General features: G+C 45.5%; 1 protein-coding gene across 1 annotated transcript; it reads right to left on the bottom strand.

Annotated features, from left to right (window-relative positions):
* Positions 1–13,532: 13,532 nt before the first annotated feature.
* On the bottom strand, positions 13,533–19,658 carry LOC110555682 (C-C motif chemokine 9-like). Its single transcript, XM_021649031.2, has 4 exons — positions 19,450–19,658; positions 16,209–16,271; positions 15,643–15,751; positions 13,533–15,289 (listed from the first exon to the last, which is right to left on the bottom strand). Exons 1-4 carry the CDS (start codon positions 19,625–19,627, stop codon positions 15,199–15,201), a joined length of 441 nt encoding a protein of 146 aa, XP_021504706.1. The 5' UTR covers positions 19,628–19,658; the 3' UTR covers positions 13,533–15,198.
* Between the last annotated feature and the right edge of the window lie 3,199 nt (positions 19,659–22,857).

The following is a 22,857-nucleotide window of genomic DNA, read 5'->3' as shown; positions in this document are numbered from 1 at the left end:
CCACTGTGGCCTCACAGGTGCTTATTATTTCTTTTACTTTTTGTTAAGATGCTGGAGGATCTCATGGAACTAAAAGAGGAGCTGGATCCCCAGCCTGGAGCAAGGTCAGGAGGCAGCACAGCTTTGGAGGTCCCGGGCAGGAGCTCCTGGGCTCTTACTGTGGAATGTCTCCAGCAACTACTCAGCATTTCCAGAGTCTGAATTTCCGTTCTCTCTGAGAGAGTCTGATTGGCCCTCTGGCTGAGCTTGGGTTAGCCTGTGAGGCAGGCTGAGTCTCCGAGCACAGCCCCCCTCAAGGCAGTTATGAGTCAGTTTAACAGATTCAGTTTTTTTGGTCAGTTTTTAGAATTGATCACTTCACCACATTTATTTGCTTCTTAGTCATCTAACTTTAGCTGACATGTTTTGTTTGCCCTCACAACAGCATTTTGGGGGGATGCTGAATTCTGTCAGAGTCAGTTTCGAACGGTTGAGCTGAAGACAGACAGCAGAGAGAAAAGGAAATCTAGTGTTTGCGTCTGTCCTTGTGTTATGTAGCTCTCTAGCCTTTGACCTTGACAAAGGTATTAAGGTAAGATAATAAACTCCTAAGGGGGGGAAAAAAAACAAAACAAGATTGTTTCTCTTGTGCTAGCAAAAATGTTAAGAATAAAATCAGCAACTAAGGTCATTTATTGCAAGCTGGAAGCCTTTATCCCCAACCTGACCTAATGCACTTTTCCTACCCTGCACTGGTTGGAAGGTGGATCTGTGTGTCATCTTCGAGTCTGGCATTCTCTGCGTGCATTGCACCCCAAGGAGGAGTGAGTGAGGATGCTATAGCAAGGATTCCACAACAGTTAAAAACTGTTATGTGAGTAATCTCACCCTAGCCTGCTAAAATAAAGGCTATATATATATATATTTTAAATACAGGAATAATAGGGCTGGAAAGACGATTCAGTGATTGAGAATACTAACTGCTCTTGCAGAGCACCCAGGTTCAGTTCTCAGCACCTACATGGTGGCTCACAACCATCCGCAATTCCAGTTTCAGGGGATCCAAGGCTTTCTTCTGACCTCCGACCACCGGACACACATATACATGCGGGCAAAACTCTCATACACATTAAATAAATAAAGCTAAATCAAACAAACAACAAATAAAATTGGGAAAAAAGCAGATCCAGGAAATTAAGAAGATTAGAAAATTCAAGAGTTCTATGAAGCATCAAGATTCAGAGGCTAGAGATGGTCTGTCTGTCTGTCTGGGGACTGGAACATATAAAAAACTGGTGGATTGATGTGAGGCAAAGAACAGAGCTCATAGCAGCGGGTGAAGGATAAGAAAGGTGCCTTTTTGGCATCAAAAAATATGTTTTAGGAGGTAAGACGATGGCGCAGTGGTTAAAATGCTTGCCACTCAAGCATGTGCACAGGTGTTTGAATCCCTAGAACCCACATAACTACCCTGTAGGTGTGGTGGCCCACCTATAATTCAAGCCTTGGAAGGTGAAGACTGGGGATCCCAAGAGCAATCTAGCTAGCAGGACTAGCACATCAGAATCTCTGGGTTTGACTGAGAGACCTTGCCTCAGTGAGTAAGGTGGGAGAGTGATGAGGATCATGCCCCATCTACACACACACACACACACACACACACACACACACACACACTGGAAAAGAGAAATAAAAAGAACATGTTTTAGCTAGGTAGGTGGCACATAGCTGTGATCCCTGCCCAAACCCTTATCCACAACCCAAAGGATTCTAGGATAGATTTCTTTCCTATGCATCTGGTTCCTGCTCCAGTTTTTTCCTTCATCTGCACAGAAAATGTATCCATTTTTTCCTTCATCTGCAGGAAAATGTATCATTGGCAGGTGGCAGCTAAGGGCCTCTTTGCATCCTGCTACCAGTTTCTTCCGCAGTTCTTTCTCATAGTACTGTGTATGTACAACGTACAGAGGACAGCAGTCAGATAGAGGTTTTACAAACTCAGGCGTTCCTGAAGGAGTCAGTCACGTTGTGAGTTGAGTCAGGGAGCAGAAAGGGAGACTGTGGTGCTCACCTCCCTCTTCCATCAATCACATCCCATGGTGATGAGAAGGTCCAGCAGCAGGGACTGATGATAGTGTGATGGGTAATGGGGAAACAGCAAAGGACAGAAATGCTAGGACACACGTGTGGCACCTTTAGCCCCTGAACTGAGTGCTATCAAGCGCAGCAAGCAACTCAGACATTCACATTTGCAAAGGGACCGGGAGGAGCTGGCTCACTTCCGTTTCCTGGTGACTAGACTAAGCAAATAGGAGCTGAGCTCCTGTTACATGCCAGGCTCTGTGGGGTTAAAATCCGAGGAGGCTGCACACTGCAGCCAAAGAAATGGATGCAGCTTGCTATTTAGCTGACATTGTAGAAAGACACAGACACACCCACCTGTATCTCTTACGTCACTTTCTCAGGACAGTTGTTCTCCCTTGGGCTGTTCTCCCTGCCTCCATCCTTTGATAGTATAGACCAGTTAGCGGGTAAAGGAAGTGAAAAGTTAACAGTACAATTGCATGAGGTCCACTAGAGAATGGATGGGCATGAGATGCCATGGGCACAGAGTGGGGCACCTAACCCAGTGTTAGAGCCTAGTGGGATGTACCGGAGCAGGTGGTGGGGACCCAAGTGGGCTAAGAGGATAAATAAGAGCTAGAAAAAGAGACAGCAATGAGGGAAGGCCTAAAGGTGGTGGTGGTGGGTGCTCCCTGGAGTGAGGGCTGAGCAGTTGGGGTAGCTAGGATATAAGAAAGAAAGAAGGAGTGAGAAGAGATGAAAGCGGGGTGTGGGAGAGTATGGGTCACACTCCAGCCAAGCTAGGGTGGATCTGGACTCCATCCTACAAGTGTGAGAGAGTCTGAGGCCTGGGAGAGCATGAGAAGGTGGAACATGGACGGGATAAGTTAGAGCAGGAGGAGAGCATGTGACCCAGGGTCCAGATCGGCTGGACCAGAATCTTGAATAAAGGATTTTGTTTTGTTTTGTTTTATTTTATTTTATTTGGTTTCTCAGGACAAGGTTTCTCTGTATGTAGTTTTGGCTGGCCTGGAACTCAGAGATCCGCTTGCCTCTAAAGTGCTGGGATTAAAGGTGTGTGCCGCCGCGGCCTGGCCGAGTAAAGGATTTTAATCAGGAGTAACTTCTTAATTTCTTTAGGGTCTAATGTCCTCATCCCTAAATGGGTGCAAAAAGATATTTCTATCTTAGAATCATGATGAAGATATTTGAGAAGATGCCTGAAATACAGAAAAACTCAATCTATGATTAGTATAATTGAGAAAAAAAAATGGTGATGACTACTTTTTTTTGCATTTGGAAGTAACTGTTTCCTTTTTCTGTGAGGCTGCCTGCGCCCTGACCATGGCTGGTTGCTCTTGTTCTTAATGTTCCCTGTCTACTCACCAGCTGAGGTTGCTATCTAGGAAGCCAGGCACCCACATTCAGAACACAAATCTCTCTGTAGTCTGGCCTCAGGCCTGTGGCTGGTGACCACACCGAAAGCCCCGTCAGACTGACCAGGCTTCTGTCATTTTGTCTTCCTTGGAGTCGGAACCCACTGCCCTGAACTGACTGACTTCCCCCAAAGCCACAATTGTCTCTTCCCAACCACGACACACACACATTTCCTGCATAAATGGCTGCATGTAGTTCTCCTCAGTGATTCCCCATGGCTCTGACTGTCAAAGCAAGGTTTACAAAGCCGGGGTCACCCTAAAGCCAGTCTGCACACACTGCAGGCTGCACTTGACCTTTGTTCCTCTATGTGCTTACACAGGTGGGGCCGGGCCAGTCTATTCTTAAGGCAATCATAAAGGAGAAAGCGAGGGCCTAGCATAGCGTGTGCATAGAAGGACTTAGAGTTTTTGTGTCTCCTTTGTTGCCAGAGTGTTGGGGTTTGGTCTAGTGCTATGTATTTTAATGCTAATTACTGGCCTCTAAGAGCTGGTCCCTGCACAGTCTCAGGTATACCTGTCTTTGCTGTGTAAACCTTGCCCCCCTCCTCCCACCTAACATAAAGCTGATTGATTAATACAAAACGCTGAAGCTTGGGATTTGGCAGAAGAAAGGGAGGTGGGGTTTGGGCTTCAGCGAGCTAGGGTTGAGGGACCAGGAGGAGAGAAAGGAGAGAAGACAGGATCAGAGAAGGAAATAGATCTGCTCTATGGGTTAGCATGGGAAAGGAGCACATGGCCGGGTCAGCGTGGATGGGGGAGATGGAGAACATGGGAGGTGGCTCAAGACTGGGGCTGGGAGGTAAAGGTAGTTTAGAGGGTTAATATCTGCGATGCCCCAGGTAAAAGCTATTTTACAAAATACAACAGGTGCCTGTGTCTTTATTTGATAAGGGGTTAGATAATACCGCCATAATAATTATAGCCTAATAAACATTTATTAGGCCTTACTTTTTAAATTTGCCACACCACCAGAGGCCCATCAGTGATGACAGAGACAAGTGGGAGGGCGTGGCCAAATGCTCTTCTCCATAGGTCCCAATTCCCTCTCTCCACGGCTCCACAACTGTTCAATTCCTTTCTTGTTTTCTGCAGACTTCACTTAGCCTTAGGTGGAGAAAGAGGTTGGGATGGACAAGGGAGTCACAGATCCTCAAACACCATTCTGGCTCACTCCTTTGGGACCAGGTTTGGTTGTCCAATGACTCTAGCAATCTATGTCAGCACGGAGAGGAAGGGGTGTCTAGGTTCAAACAACTCATTCCTATGCTTAGACCCGGGGATAGTTTTGACTTTCCTCATCCCCTTGCGTTATACACGTGTACAGCGATTCCTTAAATGGTCGCTTCATTTCCCTCCCACATGATTCTTTCTAATCCGAAAATCCCCCCAGGCAGTGGTTCTCAACCCGTGGGTCAGGCCTCCTTTGAGGGATCGAATGGTCCCCTTTCACACGGGTTGCTTAAGACCATCAGAAAACATAGGTATTTACAGTATGATTCACGAAAGTAGCAAAATTGCAGTAATGAAGTAGTGATGAAAGTAATTCATGGTTGGGGGTCACCACAACATGAGGAGCTAACTGTATTAAAGGGTCACAGTTTAGGAAGGTCGAGAACCACCACAGCTCTAAGGAGATGTGGCTTCCCAGAAGTGAGAGATCCTGGCTAAATAAGCCTGACCAACTCCATGACGGGCTTCGTTTTCTTGCTACGTAGAAGAGGGCTAAGACTTGCAGGGGGAAAAAAAAAACACAGGAAAAGGGCAACCGATCAGAAACACCAAGACATCTGGCCTGGGGAAGAGAAGCTTGCTTAACTACCAATTTGAAAAGCACCTAAGTCCTGACCCGAGTCACAGCGCCTCCTTGGGCCCCAGCCAATCCCAAAGGAGGTTACGTAGCCACAGTAGGAATTCTCCTTTCTGGCTTTAAAAGGGACCTTCAAGCTCCCCTCGCCATTGCTGCCATGTTGTCTAGGTGGTGGCCCCACCATGCTGGACTTCTGTAGAATAAACGCCCTTCGTTGCTTGCATGCTACTCGAAGTCTGGGGTCATTCTTTCAGCATATTCTGGACCCTAATGTAAGCACCCACTTTTAGAATTTCTGCTCCAGGCGAAGCCCAGCTCTACTTACAAAGAACTTGAGAGCAACGCTGGGCACGAAGGGGCACCAGGGCTAAGGTGACCAGAGATCTGACAGTGCCTTTGGCACAAACTTTCTGCCAGCTACCCGTTCTCCCTTCTCATCACTGGCTTTCAGGAACATGTCACTCGCTCTGCCGGTTGTAGAAATGGGATGCTCTGTTGAGGATGGCTAGGAGGAGGAGGAGGAGGAGGAGGAGGAGGAGGAGGAGGAGGAGGAGGAGGAGGAGGAGGAAGAGGAAGGCCAAGGAGACCATCATCTTCTCAGCGGGGTAATGCAAAGCCAGTGCAGAGCTGAAAGGAGATGCACACTCTGCTATCGGCCGTCCTCACTCTGATTACTCAGATCTCTGGACTCTGACCACTTCAGCACTGGTGGTAAAGGAGGAGAAACCGCAGACCTCCGTGTTGGCTGAAAGAGAAAACAGAGGAGTCCAGGGCTGGTGCACAGTTGAGGGCCATAGGGTTGAAGCTGTACTAGAGGTGAGTGGAGTCTGTGTGACAAGGCTGCTCTGTCAGCGTTTAGTAGGGTGGCAGTATGACCATCCACAGAGGCCGTGGGCACTTAGCAGGGGTAAACAAGTTGTCAAGCTCTAGTAGTAGGGGATAGACAGGCCATGCCGCAAACAGAGACATTAGCTTTCACTATGTTTGCTGCTACCACCCTCTCTGTTGGAGGATTGGAGGGGTTAGGGAGAGTGAAGATTGACACAAGGGCAGAGTCTAGTGGCTAGTGAATAGAATGTCTCTCATCTCAGTCCAAGAACACTAAAATGAACTTGTGCTCTCCCATGACACTGATTCCAGGAACCCCGTGTGTGTGTGTGTGTGTGTGTGTGTGTGTGTGTGTGTGTGTGTGTGTGTGTTTAAGTGCACACGAGTGTGCAGGTGCCTACAGAAGTCAGAGGAGGGCATTGGATCCTTGGGAGCAAGATTCAGGGCATCGGGATCCTCCCAGTGTGGGCGCTCCAGTCCCAAACTTGAGTCCTCTAGAGAGCAGGGAACACTGTTAACTGGCTGTGAACTGTTCAGCCATCTCTCCAGCTTCTGGATCAATTTTAGCTGCAGCTAGTTAATGACTCCTGGGTGCTGCAAGTACACACTCATCTAGCTGTATGGCTGTGGCCAGTTGTGCCCACAGAGGACACTAACATGATGGATCTGGCAACCAGCTCCTGAGGTCCAGAGTTTGCCTTTTGCTCCTATGGTCTGCTGATGCTCCCTATAGCATCTTTGTTCCTTCTACCGTTCCAGGGTACAGTTCCAAGTCAAAGGCAGCCTCCAGAGAAGCGGTGGAAGATGCAGAGTTTTTACTGTGAACGGACTGTGGAGTTTAGGAGGCGAACGGTGGGAAGCATGGAAGGATGTGGGAATGTGCAGACCTTTAGCAGGTTTGTGTAAGGCCAAAACAAGAGAAATACACCTTCCAGGTTAAAGGTTCTGTTTGCAGTTAAGGCACTGAAGAGTAAGTTCCTGTTTGTCCCGTGTCAAATCCTTGCAATAGTTAAAGAATAAGTCCTTGCTTATCCTGTCTTAAACTTGCAAGTTAAGGTTTCTGCTTGTAATTAAGAAGTTCCTGTTTCTTAGATCTGATGTAAACTGCAGAACACGGTTTTCAGCCTACACTAAACTTGCCACCCTATTCATGCAATGTGTATCCTTATCCTTGTTCTTTCCTTTTCTTTGTATTTTTTTAACAATGTATAACAACTGGCTCTCTCACCCCTGGGAACACTGTATCTCTCCTATAACAAGGACCTCAGGAGGCTGGCATAGGCTGCTTTCTCAAACCCCGACTTATGGTGAGAGAGACAGTTGGCACCCCAAAATACAACCTGCTTTAATTGGACAGTTATGGACTTGGTCTTTTCTCCTCTTCATTTTCAGGTTTAACATTTGCTGCCTCAAAATGCACTTAATCCCCGGTAGGCTCAGGGCGGTTAGTGGTGGAAGCAGGACCTTCCCTTGACCTCTGTTTACTGGAGGTGAGAGGGTCTGAGGAAGCTTGGATGTTCCTTTAGTATTCTGGTCCCCTCGTGACCCTTGCCTTAGTCCACAAAACTTTGTAAAAGTTGGGACCAGAGGAGGGTGGTTGGTAGATAAAAAATTTGCAACAGGTGTAAGAGGTTTGAAGGGAAGACGCGGAAATGAATTATCCTTCAGTTGAGAGCTTTTTTTTAATCAGGTGAGAACTTTCTTAGGAGAATTATAAGCATCGCTAGCTATCATGTCATAGGCAGTGTGTTGGAGTCCTGAAGGGAGGTGGGCGGAGACTGCAGTCCTAGGGATGAAGAGAGCCCCTTGCTCTTACGGGTTTTTAGAAGCAGGCAAGGTTCTCCATCATGTGAACTTGTAGTCCTGGAGGCTCTGTGTAGGCCTGGGGTGGAGGTCAAGAAGGCACTAGATAGAAAAGGGAAGTCACAAGGTTGCCTTTGTCTGTACAGCAGGGACTTGGGCTGGGCTGCAGCAGCAACAGCGTGGGTGGAGAGGGACTGGAGGGCCACGGCACGCGTTGTCTCCCAGCTCCTTACAGCTGTGCCTTTGTAGGCTAGAGAATTGTAGGGGGCCAAATCTGTTCAGAGGCCCAACATGTGGTCTAACAGGGTCATGACCCCTACACTTAGCACACCAGGAGTTCAAGAAGGTAAGTGAGCCTGTCCTGGAGCATAGACCTCCTCTCCATCCCTGCCTCATTCTTTCCTCCCCACCCACCCACTCATCCATCCCCCATCTATATTTTGAGCACCAGCTGTGACCCAGGCACTCCTCTCCCATTAGGCCTGGCATGTTTGGCCTAACAGGAGACTAAAAAACATAGTAGAAGAAATGTGGTAGAACTTTTGTGTGGACATAGACAGGGAATATTTGGATAGATGTGGAACTTGACAACTTAGGATCTGTTCCTCTGATGATCTAGGAGGGTCTGGAGTCCTCCAAGTCAGGTCCCATCTACCAGGCCCAGGAAATGCTCATTTAAATCCAGTGGAAGATTCTACTGGACATGGACAATGGTTTCAGTGTGTACTAGCCACTGTTCCTAATGGTTTATGAACATCAACCCATTTAATCTTTACACTGGCATCTGGGGAGTCTGAGGCTCAGAAGCAAAGCCTCTGTGCTGACAGTTGGTAAATGAAATGGGGGTTCAAAGTCAGGCAGTTTGAAATCCATGAATTTTAAAGAAACATGGGAGACCCAGATGAGTTCTCAAAAAAAAGAAAAAAAGTTCTGGCTGGCTTGGGTTCTCTGTAGCCATGTCCTTGGTTATAGCTCTTTCTGAACTCAGGAAAAGGATACCTTTAGGGTCTTTCCTGCTTTCTGACTTTGTCATAGAGAGGCTTTGTTTGGAACCTCAGAGAATACCTAAAGGAATGGACAGCTGGCTTCAATGAACGGAGATGACCTAAAGCTCTCGTTTTGAAATACTTAGGGCTATGTCCTCACTGGGGTAGAAGCCTTGTAACTGACTGTGGTTTCTGTTACAGTGTAGCTTCCATGCTGTGTACTAAACCGGCCATTTATTGAACGAAGCTGGACCTCAGGCAGGAATGGTGACTCGTTCATATCCACACAATGGTTTGGATGCAGGGCAGGTTCCACTTCTGCAGTTGCTCGGTCTAGTGGCCATCATCACGTAGTTCTTGGGGCCGTTGTAGTGAGGAAGTTGGTTAGTTTCCCCTCCCCACTTGGAATAATTAGTGAAAGAAAAATGTGCTCTTTATCATTCACGCAGAACCTAGCATATAGCATAGGATGCTAGCATCCTAGCATATAGCAGGATGCCCCACCTCTCTTCTCCTCTCTCTTGTGTGTATCAATCAATGCTGGGGATCAAAACAAGGGTTTCATGAATTACAGGCAAGAATTTGTCACTCCTGCCCTAAACACATATTTTTAAAAGAGGAAGGAATGGGGTTGAAGAGACATCAGTGCAAGGTGGCAGAATAGAAGACTTTGTGTACAAGTGGAGGATTATAGTCAGTGAAACAGAATGGCCATGACTGCTGTACCACCAGCCCAGCTGCTTCTGTCATGCTACGCTACCAAGTGCCTTCTGCTGTAGCCACAGCAGATATAGCCGCTTGGAATACATCTGGCTAGTAGCCAGCAGAGACACTCTCTAACTTAACCTGGTACCTCTTCTATCTAAAGGCCTGCAAAAGAGGCATCATCAGTACATTTCTACCTCAAAGGGATTCTTCGCTATCACTGTTGCTAGGAACTGGCCACCTCGTAGCTTCTCACGAACACCTCAGCCACTGCTGCTGAGGCACAAAGTGGCCTCAGCACCCAGTGCTGTCTCTGCCTTAGCTGCAGAAGCCTTTTCCAGACCGAAGCACGATTATCTCAGCCTCCCTACCCGTGCGTCACCATCAGTCACCAACAGACCAGATAGTATAGACAGCAGGAGATCAAAAGGAGAGGAATGGATTATGTAGTCAAAGTCAACCATATATTTTTTTTAATGTAAGAATGGAGATGTAGGAATAAGGTTATTGTGTAATTCAAATGCTGATTTCTGTACTCCCCCATATCTGGTTGTAATCCTTGCACTGAGAATCTCCTGCCTCAATGTTGTGTAAATAATGCTCTCCCATTGTCCCCTTATATGCCAATAAAGCAGCTTACAGCCAATCGCTGAGCAGGGGACAGAATAGGGCTGGACTTCCTGCCCTACGTGGAAGGAGGAGTTAGAGGAAGGAAGTACCAAATTAAGCTACAGGTAGAGGTCCAGGACACATCAGGAGAGACTAGGGATGGACTTCCTGACAGCCACTGCAGGAGGAGCTAGGAGAGGAAGGAGTAGGGGATTGAGCTATGGGCAAAGGTCCTGAAGATATCAGGAGATTCAGCTGATCAGAGGAAGCCATGAAGTGCAAGTATCTCTGGGATTTATACTGGGAGGAAGCCAGACTATCTAAGAGGATTTAAAAATAGAGTAATAACTGCTCAGTTGTTGTGCTGTGAAGCTTGTTAAACAGATATAATAGCCCTATCTAAATTATTTTAATGCTAGCCAGGGTAAGAGAGAAACTGAGAAACAAACACAATTTTATAAAAATAACTTTAGCATGGAACATGTGAGATCTCTATAGAAAAGAACAAATCTGTTAATAATAAGCACTGGAGGAGAAGAATCTCATGGCAGAGGCATAGAAAACATTTCCAGCAAAAGTATAAAAGAAAAATTTTCCAAGTTCTTGGTAATCAACTAGGAAGAGGCTTGTCCAGGTACAAGAAACATACAAAACACCAAACAGACACGCAGAGAAAAGAAAATCCCCATATCATATCACAGTCAAAATACTAAATATACAAAGCAAAGAAAACATATTGAAAGCTACAAGAGAGAATTCATACGGAAGCACAAAAGAGCCTGACTAGCAAAAAGCATAATGCTGAGGTTATTACTATATCCAACTTCAAATATACTATAGAGCCATCTCAAAAAAAAAAAAAGGTTCAAAAACATATATGCAAAAATACACATTGGAGAGAAAACAGCATCTTCAACAAATGGTACTTGAAAAACTGATGCCTGCATGTAGAAGAATAAAACTAGGTCTTCATTTCTTACCTTGTACAAAAATCAACTCTAAATGGTCCAGAGACTGCTAGAGGAAATATGGGTTACACTTTAAGAAACAGGGATTGGCAAAGACCTTCTGATTAGGACTCCAGTTGCTCAGAATATAAGGCTAATTTTTGACAAATGGGACCTCACGAAAAGAGATATAAAACAAGAAATAAATTCATGGTGAGCAGGACGAAGTAAAACAATGAAATCAGGGCTAAGGATGTAGCTCCCTTGCGAAGTACTTGTCTATCACACATGAAGACTTTGATCACGAGCATCGCATACACCATATGTGGTGGCATAAGCCTATCATCCCCTACAGGGGAGGTGGATGTAGGAGGCTCAGGAGGTCATGACTGTTTTGCCTTTCCATGGCTTGGCTTCCTTCTTACCATCCAGCTGCTTTCCCTTGTTGCTGCAGCCGCTGATTCCGTCATCGACGGTAGAACCCAGCGCTTCTAAGCTTTGATCGTGGACCAGGCACGAGTGGCTGTCCAGGAAGCTCCCAGGCTTCCAGCATCAGATTTGGACTACTGAGGCACCCGCCTTATGGCCTGAGTAACAAGCCGTTGTTGACCCTAGGAGTGAGACAGCCACTGTGGGCTACATTGACTGTCATCCAGCTTCAAGGACCGCGTAATTACCAGGCTCTCGGCATCTCAGGTGTATTTAGCTGTCACTACCGCCTGCCACCCACCAGACAGGGTTTCCTCTGTTCAGCCAGACTGGCCTCGAGCTCAGGAGATCCACCTGCCCCTACCTCCTGAGTGCTGAGATTAAAAAATGTGTGCCACCACACCCAGCTTCATCATCACTATTTTAAAGTTCACTCAACAAATTTACACACACATACCACACACACACACCACACACACATCAAGGATAAGGACCTAATATCTTCTAAAATGTCTAAAAGGAATAAAAAAAATTAATTGGCTTTGGAATTTGGGGCTTATATTAGTTGCTAGACCATAACTAGAGATGTCTGCAGTATCCTAAGAGGTCTGAATGCAGACTTTTAGATTCTGCCAACTCCTTCTTCAAATTTAAACAAAAACAGCTAGAACTTCAAAGTCCTAGAAAGCTTATCCTTTTATTAGTTTGTAATTCTTTTGTTGCAAAGGAGTAGAAACTGAATCTGGTTGATTTAAGCAAAAAGTCACTTAGAAGATTTGGGGTCATGCCCGGAATTGTCAGGAAGGCTTGGGAGAAGCACCAGGATCTACAAAGTCCAGTTCCAATGCAACAGCATGGTCTACCCAGCTGGTGTGGATGCTGCCCTCTCTCCTGGGCACTGTAATTAGGGGTGCTGGTCCTGGGTGTATGAGCTGCTTCGTCTGAAGGCTGGTGCCATCATTCTCTGTCACAGAGCAAGTCCTCTCTTGTTGTAGTTGCCTGTAACCCTGGTGCTAGATTTGAAGCTCTGGAAAGGGGTACAAACATGGCCAGCCGGGGAGATGAATGCTCCTGGCCTGGGTCCCCCAGGGGCAAGGGAGAGTGCTGCCTTTGTCATCTTGTCCAGAAAAAGGAAGTTCAAGCGTACATTCTAGCAAAATGAAAAATGAGCTCAAGGAAGAGAGAAACAGGGGTTCTGCTATCAAGGGGCCATGAACTCTGGCGTACGTAAGAAGGAGGTGTTACAGTGTGACGGCTTTGGTTTTGGCAGGTCCAGCATAATTTCTCTGAATTGAAAGAAAAGTTAGAAGGTTCTGGAAGAACTTTCCTTAGAATGAAGTAGCTACCATGAATTCCATGGTGTGACTGGAAACACAGAATAATATTAAAGCAAAACCCAGGGTTCTCTTTGTTAGAAGAAAAAAATTATGAAGAAACCAAAATCCATATGAGATTTTTGATGGATCAAGGTAGGCACCAAAGGACAACAGTGTGGTTTAAGCAAATGAGGGCTGAAAAATAACCTGTTTTCTGAAATCATGAAGAGCCACATCCCAGACTGGCAGGGATGTTCAGCATACATAAATCAATACATGTAATCCACTGCAGAAATGGACTCAATGAGAGAAACCATGTGATCATGAAAAGTCCTGTGATAAAAATCCAGCAGCTCTTCGTGATTAAAGCCCCAAAGCCATTAGGGTATAGGGGACACCATCTCAGTGTACTAAAGGAAATAAACAATGAGCCTGTAGCCAATATCATGCCAACTGGAGACAAGCTGGAAGTATTTCTGCTAAAATCAATAAGTCATTGGCACACACACACTCTCTCTCTCTCTCTCTTTCTCTCTCTCTCTCTACTTCTTTTTAGTATAATGCTTGAGGTTTTTGCCAGCTCAGTAAGGCAAGAGAAGGAGAAAAAATGGATACAAACAGGAAAGGAAGAAGTCAAACTATCTTTATTTACACATGATATGATTCTATACATAAAAGACCCCAAAGACTACACTGGAAAACTCCCAGAGTGATAAACACTTTCAGCAAAGTGTCAGGATACAGCATGTACATATAAAAAAATAAGTAGTCTTCCTATGTGCAGATGACAATCACACTGAGAAAGAAGCCAGGGGGAATATGTCACTCACAAGAGCCACAAAAAATTACCTTGGAATAAACCTAACCGATAAAGCAAAAGGCATGTACAATGAAAACTTTAAAATACTGAAGAAAGAAATTGAAGATGACCCCAGAAGATGGAGAGACCACCCATGCTCGCAGTCTGGTAGGCTTAATATTGTGACAATGTCCATCCGACCAAAAATAATCCATAGATTCAATGCAAGCGCCATCAAGATTCCAATGCAGTTCTTCACAGAACTTGAAAACAATCTTAAAATTCATATGGAAACACAAAATGTCTTAGATAACCCCAAATCCCTGAATAACAGAAACCCTGCTGAAGGGATTATCATTTACAGAGCCCCAGTAATAAAGATAGCATGATAAAAAAAAAAACCAAACTGATCAATGGAAGAGAATTGAGGACCCCATCAAACAAGGGCAACCTCCAAAGATTTTTAGATCAGTTTAATGGTTCCCTCAGTAGTGGGAATATACACCTTCGATATGAAGTCTGCATTGGAATAAGCTGTGTTCTTAGCACCTTAAAAATGTTGTCTTAAAAATTATATCTTTTGTTTTGAAAGAAAAGATCCAAAGTTACATGATTGGCTCTGTTTCTCTTCTACTGCAGATTCAAGGTGAGTGAGATATGTTTCCCCCCAACAGCCCAATTTCAGCCCACGGTCTTATGAAACTGAAGAAGAAGAGGCAGACGGACCTGTGGCTGCACGGATGGGCTCCCGATACCCTTTATTGGTGGGTGTACTGATCTCGGGTAGCAGGAAGATCAGCTGGGTCCTCACAAAGGCAGGCATATGTACGGGCTAAGGCAGAATCGATTTCATCCTAGTTGAATGTGCCTGGCTTGCCTTAGAGAAATATCAGAGCCAGATGCATTCCAACGGCCCACAGACCATTCTTACAGTTTATCCACTAGTAATCTTATGAGAAACTATGCAGGAATACTCAAAGAGTCTTTCTGGCACAGTCATGATGGTGACAGCTCAAGATGGTTCTAGCCAGGGTAAGCTGAACTCATTAAAAATACTGTAAATACTGTTAATCAAAGGGCAGAATAGGGTATCAGTTCCTCCCCCCCCGGAAATGGAATTACTGATAGTTTGAGCTGCCATGTTAGTGAGATTTGAACCCAGAATCTCTGAAAGCACAAGCAGTGTTCTTAACCACTGAGCCATCTCTCCAGCCCTTGCCCTTTTTATCTTAATCAAATGTTATGTGCAGTCACTGGGGTCAGCTTCAGGCCTTTCATACACTTCTCAGTTTTCAGATCACCAGCCATGGCACAGCCAAGTTTCCCCTCTGTGACAAAGCTAGATGTGATGCTTTAAAGCAGAACAGAAACATGAATGTTTTATATATCTATAAAGACAAACACTCAGAGCTTTTTAAGCAGTAATTGGGGAAGACAGTGGCTAGCACTATTCACCCTTTTTCTCAAGACACTTTGTAGGTCTGTGGTCATGGCTCTGGCTCCAGGCTTGCTATGCACTTCTGAACTTCTTGATCACTAGGATCGGCACAGACTTGCTTCCCCTTATAGGTGATAAAGCTGAATTGAAAAAAAGAGAGGAAAGATTACAGAGGTCTCTAGTAAAAAGGGAAGGGGACTCCCATCCTCTGGACCCTCTGATTTTGACTCAACAGTCTGTTTTTTTTCCAGGAGGTAGCTGAGCACCATTCCCTCTCTGGTGCCCTCTCTAGGTCCGTGAGATTCTCTAAGGATCATGGAGTAACTCAGGCAGCCGTTTGCCTGCTGTCTCCTTCTCTACACCCTGAAGTATCTTCCCTTTCACCTGGTGAGATCCAAGGATGGGCCTTTTTAAAAAGCCTATCCACCAGGTCATCTAAGATCCTGGAGGTTCCCCTTCTCCATAGCACACAATGAGTGAGTTTGACACTTACATGATGCCTGGCTTGATGCACCCACCACTGGTTGGAAAATAATATATAAATCTTGAACACCGGATCCGTGAGGCATAGGAGTAGCAGCAGTCTGCAGCTATAGCAAATCCTGTAGGAAGACACAGGACCACTCAGGTGCCAGGTCATTGCTCTCAAGAGTGTGGTGTGTGTGTGTGTGTGTGTGTGTGTGTGTGTGTGTGGTGGGGGTTGAGAAGGCCCCTGACTCAGAGGATGCCTCCTCTTCACTCTGCATTCATTGTCATCTCCTTTCACACCCTTGGATGGGCCTAAAGTGGACCACGATAGGGCTAAGAGTGTGTCCATAGAAGGGAAGCCAATCGAATCAGCTATAAGCAACTTCTGCCCCGAGTGGGCAGATCAGTGCACAGGGAATAGTCATGGCCCATCCTGATCTTCCTGGAGTTGCTGCTGGAAATTCCTTAACATCCTTGGTGATTTCTGGAGAGCATTCCCACCCACCCTCGTGTCCTTGTTCTATTCTGTCACCAGGGATGACAATGCAACCATCTGGTGCCTCTCAAAACAAGCCGTAATGAAGTATTTACCCCTGGGAAACACTCGAGGTTCAAGTCCTTCCATTGCCTTCAGAACTTCTTTTGTCTCTGTTGCTGGAAGAAACAGAGCGCAGAGAGCAGTGTCAGTGTCTCAGCATCTCCACTTGTCACCCGCACCCTCATTCTACCCTCATTCTTGCCAAGGCAGGCAGGCTCTGATGCTTGACTGCCATCACACACTTGGGTACTCAGGTCTGTCTCTAGGCCCATTTGTCCCCTTTGGTGTCATGAGACTTTTCTGGGATCTTTAAAAAACATTCTGCTCAAAGTTTGGCTATGAGTCTCAGCATCTGCTTTGATACTTCTGGGTAGTGTCTTTCAGAGGCCCTCTACGGTAGGCTCCTGTCCTGTTTCCTGTTTTCTCCTTCTTCCAGTGTCCATCTCATTTGTCTTTCTAAGTGAGGATTGATCAAAATTTGGGCAGAGTGCAGGGAATCTTAGGAAAGAAGGGGTAGATAGTAAGACCTGGAGAGGACAGGAGCTTCGCAAGGAGAGCAACAGAGCAACAGAGCCAAAAGAACCCTGGGTGCAGGGTTCTTTTCTGAGACTGATACTCCAACAAAGGACCATTCATGGATATAACCTAGAACCCCTGCTCAGATGTATCCCATGGCATCTCAGTATCCAAGTGGGTTTCCTAGTAAGGGGAGTAGGGACTGTCTCTGACATGAACTCAGTGGCTAGCTCTTTGAATGTCTCCCCCGGATGGGGGAGCAGCCTTGCCAGGCCACAGAGGAAGACAATGCAGCCAGTTCTGATGAGACTGGAGTCAGATGGAAGGGGAAGAAGACCTCCCCTATCCACGGACTTGGAGAGGGGCATAGGAGGAGATATGGAGGGATTGGGAGGGAAGGGGGGAGGGGACTATAGCTGGGATACAAAGTGAATAAACTGTAATTAATATAAAAAATAAAAATTAATTAAAAAAAGAAAAAAACATTCTTCTGACTCTGAAGCACAAACTCCTTTAAAGTGAAATGAGGCTCTTAATAGTCTAAGTTTATATAAACATCTGAATAAAGGATACACTGTAGAAATCATCAGGGATGTTAAGTGATGTCCAGCAATGTATCACTTTTTGAAATCCAGAATAATCCTGCATCCTCAAATATATCTAAGCCCAAAGACTGTTGCTAAAGGATTGGGAATTTACATTGTGCTAACTAGGAAAAGACAGCTAGCCCTTTGTAATATCTCTTCAATAGTTGCGGATGAATTGTGTGTAGTAAGGTGTATGGCTGGTTTTTAACATGCTTGATGTGATATGAGTGGCCTCTGTTGGAAGGACCCTGCTGTTTGAGGTTTCAGTCCTCCCACTCTGGATAACCATTCTGAACTCAGTGCTGGACGGAGGACCTCCTCTCCCCAGCAGGGCCTCCTACTCTCTGCCTCACGTCATCTGGTCTTTAGGGATAGAAGCCCCTAACCACATCTGTTATGTGGCCTTTGGCTAGCTCTCCCCTCCCTGCCTCTATAGGATAATTAGGTACTGTGCTCCCACTCATATGACAGGAGAGTGCTGCCTAATGCAAATCAACTGTCCTTGAAATTCCTACTTCCAACCAATTATGTACACCTAACCTGGAAGGATCCCTTCCACTCCCCAAGGGGTATATAGCCTTTGCTCTTCCCGAATAAAGTTGAACTATCTCACTGAAGAGGTTCCCAAGGCTGTTCCCACACAGGGGCTTCCGAGTCCTGTGCCTCGCCTTCTGCTCCTCCTGTCTTTGTAGGCTATGGCCAACAGCCCCCCAGGAAGGAGGAGAACCACAGCTTCCAAAGTACATCTTAAATAGCATCTTCTTTTCTTAAACAAATCATTACTAACCTGCCTCTTAATTTTGTCCTTTACTGCTTGTAGTCTTAAGTTATTGATGGCTTCTCTGTTTCGGTTTTCAGTTTTCTGGTTTGTAAAATGATATACAAAGCTATGCAAAATTGCTTGTCTGTAACTTTTTTTTTCTACAAAAATGGTGAACTTCCATTCTTTCTTTTTCTTTTTTTTTACTCCGGAGGAGGAATGAATCAACATCTATAAAGCTGAACAGCAGCTGCCTTGCACACAGGGAGTGGTAAATATATTATCATGAGATAAAGAGAACAGCAAGGTGACTCTACTGGTCGTATTTTGTTTTCTGCATCTTATGGAATTCTGAGATAATTTAAGTCTGGAGACTAGGCAGAGGTTAGCTGATTCTTAATAAAGGGTTCAATCCAACTCATGCTGAGCCCTGTGCCCAACCTCTGCCTTTATCTCACCCTCAAACACCATGCTGGCCTTTCCTTTGCCCTAACTCTTCCTGGAGTTAGATCCTGGGCAATTAGAGAGCGTCCGTGTATCCAAAGTCTGCTAGACTTCTTCAGTTTAGGATGTCTCAGCTGTACCTGCACTATGCCCTGCCTCTTTCCCAGTATCCCCGACAAAGAATATGACACGCCTTTCTCTGTTTCTATTGCTTATCCCTCCCGGCCCAAGTCCAATATTCTCCTCGGCTCTGTGGTGCATGGCGCACCTCTTTTTCTCAGAAAAGTCAGGGAAAGCATTCTTTTATTTCACAGGACCTCTCTGTGTGGAGCGCTAAGCTACCTCTATAAACTCAGCTTGGGTGAGCCATTTGCCTGGCTTTTCCCAATGCCTTAAAAAAAAAAAAAAGATGGTTTTATACTAACTGATGTCTAATAGTCCTAGCATCACAGAGCCTTATGTTTATTTCCACAATTTTACAATTTAATTATAGTTCTTCTGATCTAATGAAAGTGTTGGCTAGGATTAGCTAGGAGAAGTTGTCAAATAATTCTGGCTATGAAAGAGGATAATAATTGCTTCTCTAAATGGAAGCAAGTCATCTGTGTACCAAGACCCGGAGCAGTGGTTCTCAACCTCCCTAATGTTGTGACCTTTCAATACAGTTCCTCATGTTGTGGTGAGCTCAACCATGAAATTATTTTATTGCTACTCCATAGCCGCAATTTTCTACCGTTATGAACTGTAATGTAAATATATGTGTTTTCTGATGGCCTTAGGTGACTCCTGTGAAAAGACCATTTAACCCCACAAAAGGGTAAAAGGGTCATGACCCATTGGTTGAGAACCACCGATCCAGAGGCTGTAGCCAGAGGCAGATCTGTACTAAGTGAATTCCATTGCTCTGCCTGGGGTAGAGATTATTCATAGCGTTCAACACTGCCCTTCTGGGGCTTCTCCCAAGACTTCCAGTTACCATGAACTCACCATGTATGATCTGTGCCCAGAATCCGAGAGCAGCTGCAAGAATGAGGAAGGAGAGGGCAGTAGGAAACGGCTTCATCCTCCAGCAGATACAGCTGGCCTTCGGACTGCTCACGGGTCCCTGCCCTGCCTTGCTGTTTATAAAAGTAAGAGGATCAGGAAGTCCCAGGTTACAGCTCATAATGTCGTTCTTTGACTACTCGATACTCAATACGCCAGTTCTAAAAGAAGGAACAAGGCTCAGAGTACAACGGGAAGTAGAGGGCAAAGGTGACTTGGGGCTTTCCAAACTGTTCGAACTGATTCAGTCAGAGAGAGCAAGTATTTCCAGAAGGATTTCTCCTTCTAGGAAGTTCATTCAGTCCTTAAGCGTTGACTGCAGGGTGGAAGTGAGGGATCCTTCTAGACCCCTGAGGAGGAGTTAAGGCTTATGCCCATTCACAGCAGACCGAGAAAGACAGATTATAAAAGTAAACTTATATGTCCTACTAGAGAGATGTAAATTGATATCACTCCTTTATTTACTCTTCTTTAAATTTTAAAGGTTTATTTTATTTTATATGCACGAGTGTTTTGCCAGCATGTGTGTACGTGTACCACACACGAGGGAGTTAGGTCTCCCGGAACTGAAGTTACAGACGGTTGTGAGCCACCATGTGGGTGCTGAGAACTGAACCCAGGTCTGCTGCAAGAGCAGCAAGTGCTCTTCACCACTGAGCCAACTCTCCAGACCCTTTAGATATTTTTAACATCCTTTAGCCTAAGAGGAAAAAAATCTCTTCAGAACATCTGTCAGGGGCTGGAGAGATGGCTCAGAGGTTAAGAGCACTGGTTGCTCTTCCAGAGGTCCTGAGTTCAATTCCCAGCAACCACATGATGGCTCATAACCATCTATAGTGAGATCTGGGGCTCTCTTCTGGTGTGCAGGCAGAACACTGTATAAATAATATATAAATAAATCTTAAAAAAAAAAAAAGACCCTCTATCAAGAGAAGCATCTGAGGCTGGATGTGCAGTGCTCACCTTTAATTTCAGCGTTTGGGAACCAGAGTCAGGGACGTCTCTTGTAGTTTGAGGCTAGCCTGGTCTACGTAGTGAGTTACTTAATCCCCTTGAGTTCGTACAAGTTTGCTGTTTATTTGTAGTTTGATTCTGATGTGGTCAGGTAAAATAGGAAGAGAGATCTAAAGAGACAGCTCATTGGTTTAGAGCACTTATTGCTTTTGCAGAAGACCTGGGTTCAGCCTTTGTGAGTTTCATATGCTTGTTTCTATCATGAAAAGTGTTTACTTTCTCTTTGAATTATGACAGAGTACTTTGCTGGCAATATTGGTCTGGGCTGGAAGCTGATGTCTTCCAAAACTTGAGAAACACCATTCCAAGCTCTTGTGTTCTTTGCAATTTCTGTTGAAAACTCTGTTATTATGATTGTCCTGCCCTGACATATGACCTACTGTTTTTCTCTTGATGTTTGCTTGTATTCTTTTTTATGCATGGAAACGAGAGGGGACCAGCTGAGCTGTAGTCTTGTATTTTCTGTAGTCTACCCTGGTGTTGAATCTGTATACTGGTGTGTTTGCAATGTCTTCTCTTTGGCAGTTCCCGTTCTTTTCAGGACAGAGCTTCTGCAGGCCTCATAGGTTTCCCTCTGTGGTCTGGGCAGATTCTCTCATCCTCCCAAGACTTGCCGGATTGTAACCCAGGGGTGGTTTATGCTGGTCTGTCGGGTGTTTCCCAAGTGTGTTGGGAATGTGGGAGGAAACCACAGCGCTGAGGTTGGTTTAAGCAGAGGACCTATCTTCATGCTTTCAAGACCTCTTGAGTATGAATCACCCTGTGGGGGGAATGCCACTGTGGGTACTGTGTTGGCACTAGTTTAACTGGCAACTTGATATAACCTAGAGTCACTGGGGAAGAGAGTCTTAATGAGGAATTGTCTAGAAAAGGTGGGCGTGTGTATGTCAGACAATGTCTCGATTGTTGATTGGAGTTGGGAGACCCATCCTGAAAGCGGATGGTACTGATTCAGGCTGTGTATGAGTAGAGGAAGCTAGCTGAGCACTAAGCAAGCAGAGTGAACCTTTGTTTCTCTCTGTTCTTGACTATGGATGTGTGAGCTCCTGCCACAGTGAGTTCCCTGCTATGGTGGACTGTGACTTGGACCGTAAAATAAATCATCTCCCCTGCCATGTGGCTTTTTGTCAGTATGTGGGTATCTTGTACACACTTGGGACTTCAGAGTTCTTGGGCCTTGTGTCGGTGAACAATATCTGGATCTAGGATTTGATCCATCTGCCTGCTTCAGGCCCAGAACTATCAAATCTAGGATTATTCTTAGTTGATGGCTCAGTTTCTGGTCACTGAGGGCAGGGCTATCTCTCTTATGTACATCTCAGCCTGAGCTGACCTCCTGGGACTTGAACTTTCAGCTTGCCCATGTTCAGCTCTCCAGCTCTCTACAGCTCATCAACTTCCCTCACCTAGAGGTTGTGGAGAACTTACGGCTCTCCAACTGGTAGATGTTCCCTGGTCTCAGGATCTCAGCATAGCTCAGTTTTGAATAATTGATTTTATCTCAAGATGGCACCTGTCTGCTGCCCTCCCATTCATGTAGGTGAACAGATGGTATCTCCATTTCTCTCCACCACTGATCCATCCAAGTGAGGAATTACTGTCTCAGCAAAACCTACAACCAGATTGGAGCCTTGTGAGAGGAGCAGGCTTGCCCTGTGGCTGGAAGCTGTTCCCCTCCCCTCACTGGGGAACAATGGGACTTAGGCTGCATTCATCAGTCACTTCTCTGCAAGGGGGTGGGGGTGGGGCTGGTTATTCTCTGGTCCCTCCCCAACAAGGTACATTTTTGCTTCCTTCCAGGAGTTCTGAAGCTCTCCCTGGCTTCTGCTCTGGATGAACTGTTTTTTTCTTGCTCTGGTCCCCCACTTGACTGGCTCATAGGTAGCCTTTAGTTGTCCAGTTTACCCTCAAATGTATATTTTTTAGGAGCATAATCTGGTGTAGTATAGCAGTACAATGACTATCGGGGCAGTTTAAGTGCGAGGCTGGGGGAAGCCAGAGTTCATGGCTGATGGCACTGTGGCTTCTCGGACTCTCAGAGACTCCTATCATCCTTTAACCCCACCAAACAGGGACAAACCCAAAGCCGTTTTAGTCAATTTAGTGGCTCTCTCAGTAAAATAATCTTTTTGATATGAAGTCTACATTGGAATAAACTGTGTTATTAGAAATTTAAAAATTATATCATGATGTCTTTTGTTTTGGATATCCAAAGTTACCTGATCCCTGCCTGTATTCAAGATGAGTGAGTGAGATACACTTTCCCTATCACCCCAATTTCTGACTGGCCCCATAGTGCTATGAATCTGGAGAAAGAGAGACAGACAGACCTGTGGC

The sequence above is a fragment of the Meriones unguiculatus genome, chromosome 7 (assembly GCF_030254825.1).
Source record: "Meriones unguiculatus strain TT.TT164.6M chromosome 7, Bangor_MerUng_6.1, whole genome shotgun sequence".
Classification (NCBI taxonomy): Eukaryota; Metazoa; Chordata; class Mammalia; order Rodentia; family Muridae; genus Meriones; species Meriones unguiculatus.
Note: the sequence above shows the minus strand (reverse complement) of the source record. Positions and strands in the feature narration are given on the sequence as shown.

What these genes read in the sequence shown, in the direction of transcription:
- LOC110555682 (XM_021649031.2), bottom strand. Translation starts at nt 19,627, where the DNA reads ATGAGCTGTAACCTGGGACTTCCTGATCCTCTTACTTTTATAAACAGC. An exon ending in ACCTCGAGTGTTTCCCAGGG is followed by an intron (nt 15,752 to 16,208) that starts GTAAATACTTCA and finishes GTCTTCCTACAG; the next exon opens with GATTTGCTATAGCTGCAGAC. An exon ending in TGCATCAAGCCAGGCATCAT is followed by an intron (nt 15,290 to 15,642) that starts GTAAGTGTCAAA and finishes TTTTCAATTCAG; the next exon opens with CTTTATCACCTATAAGGGGA.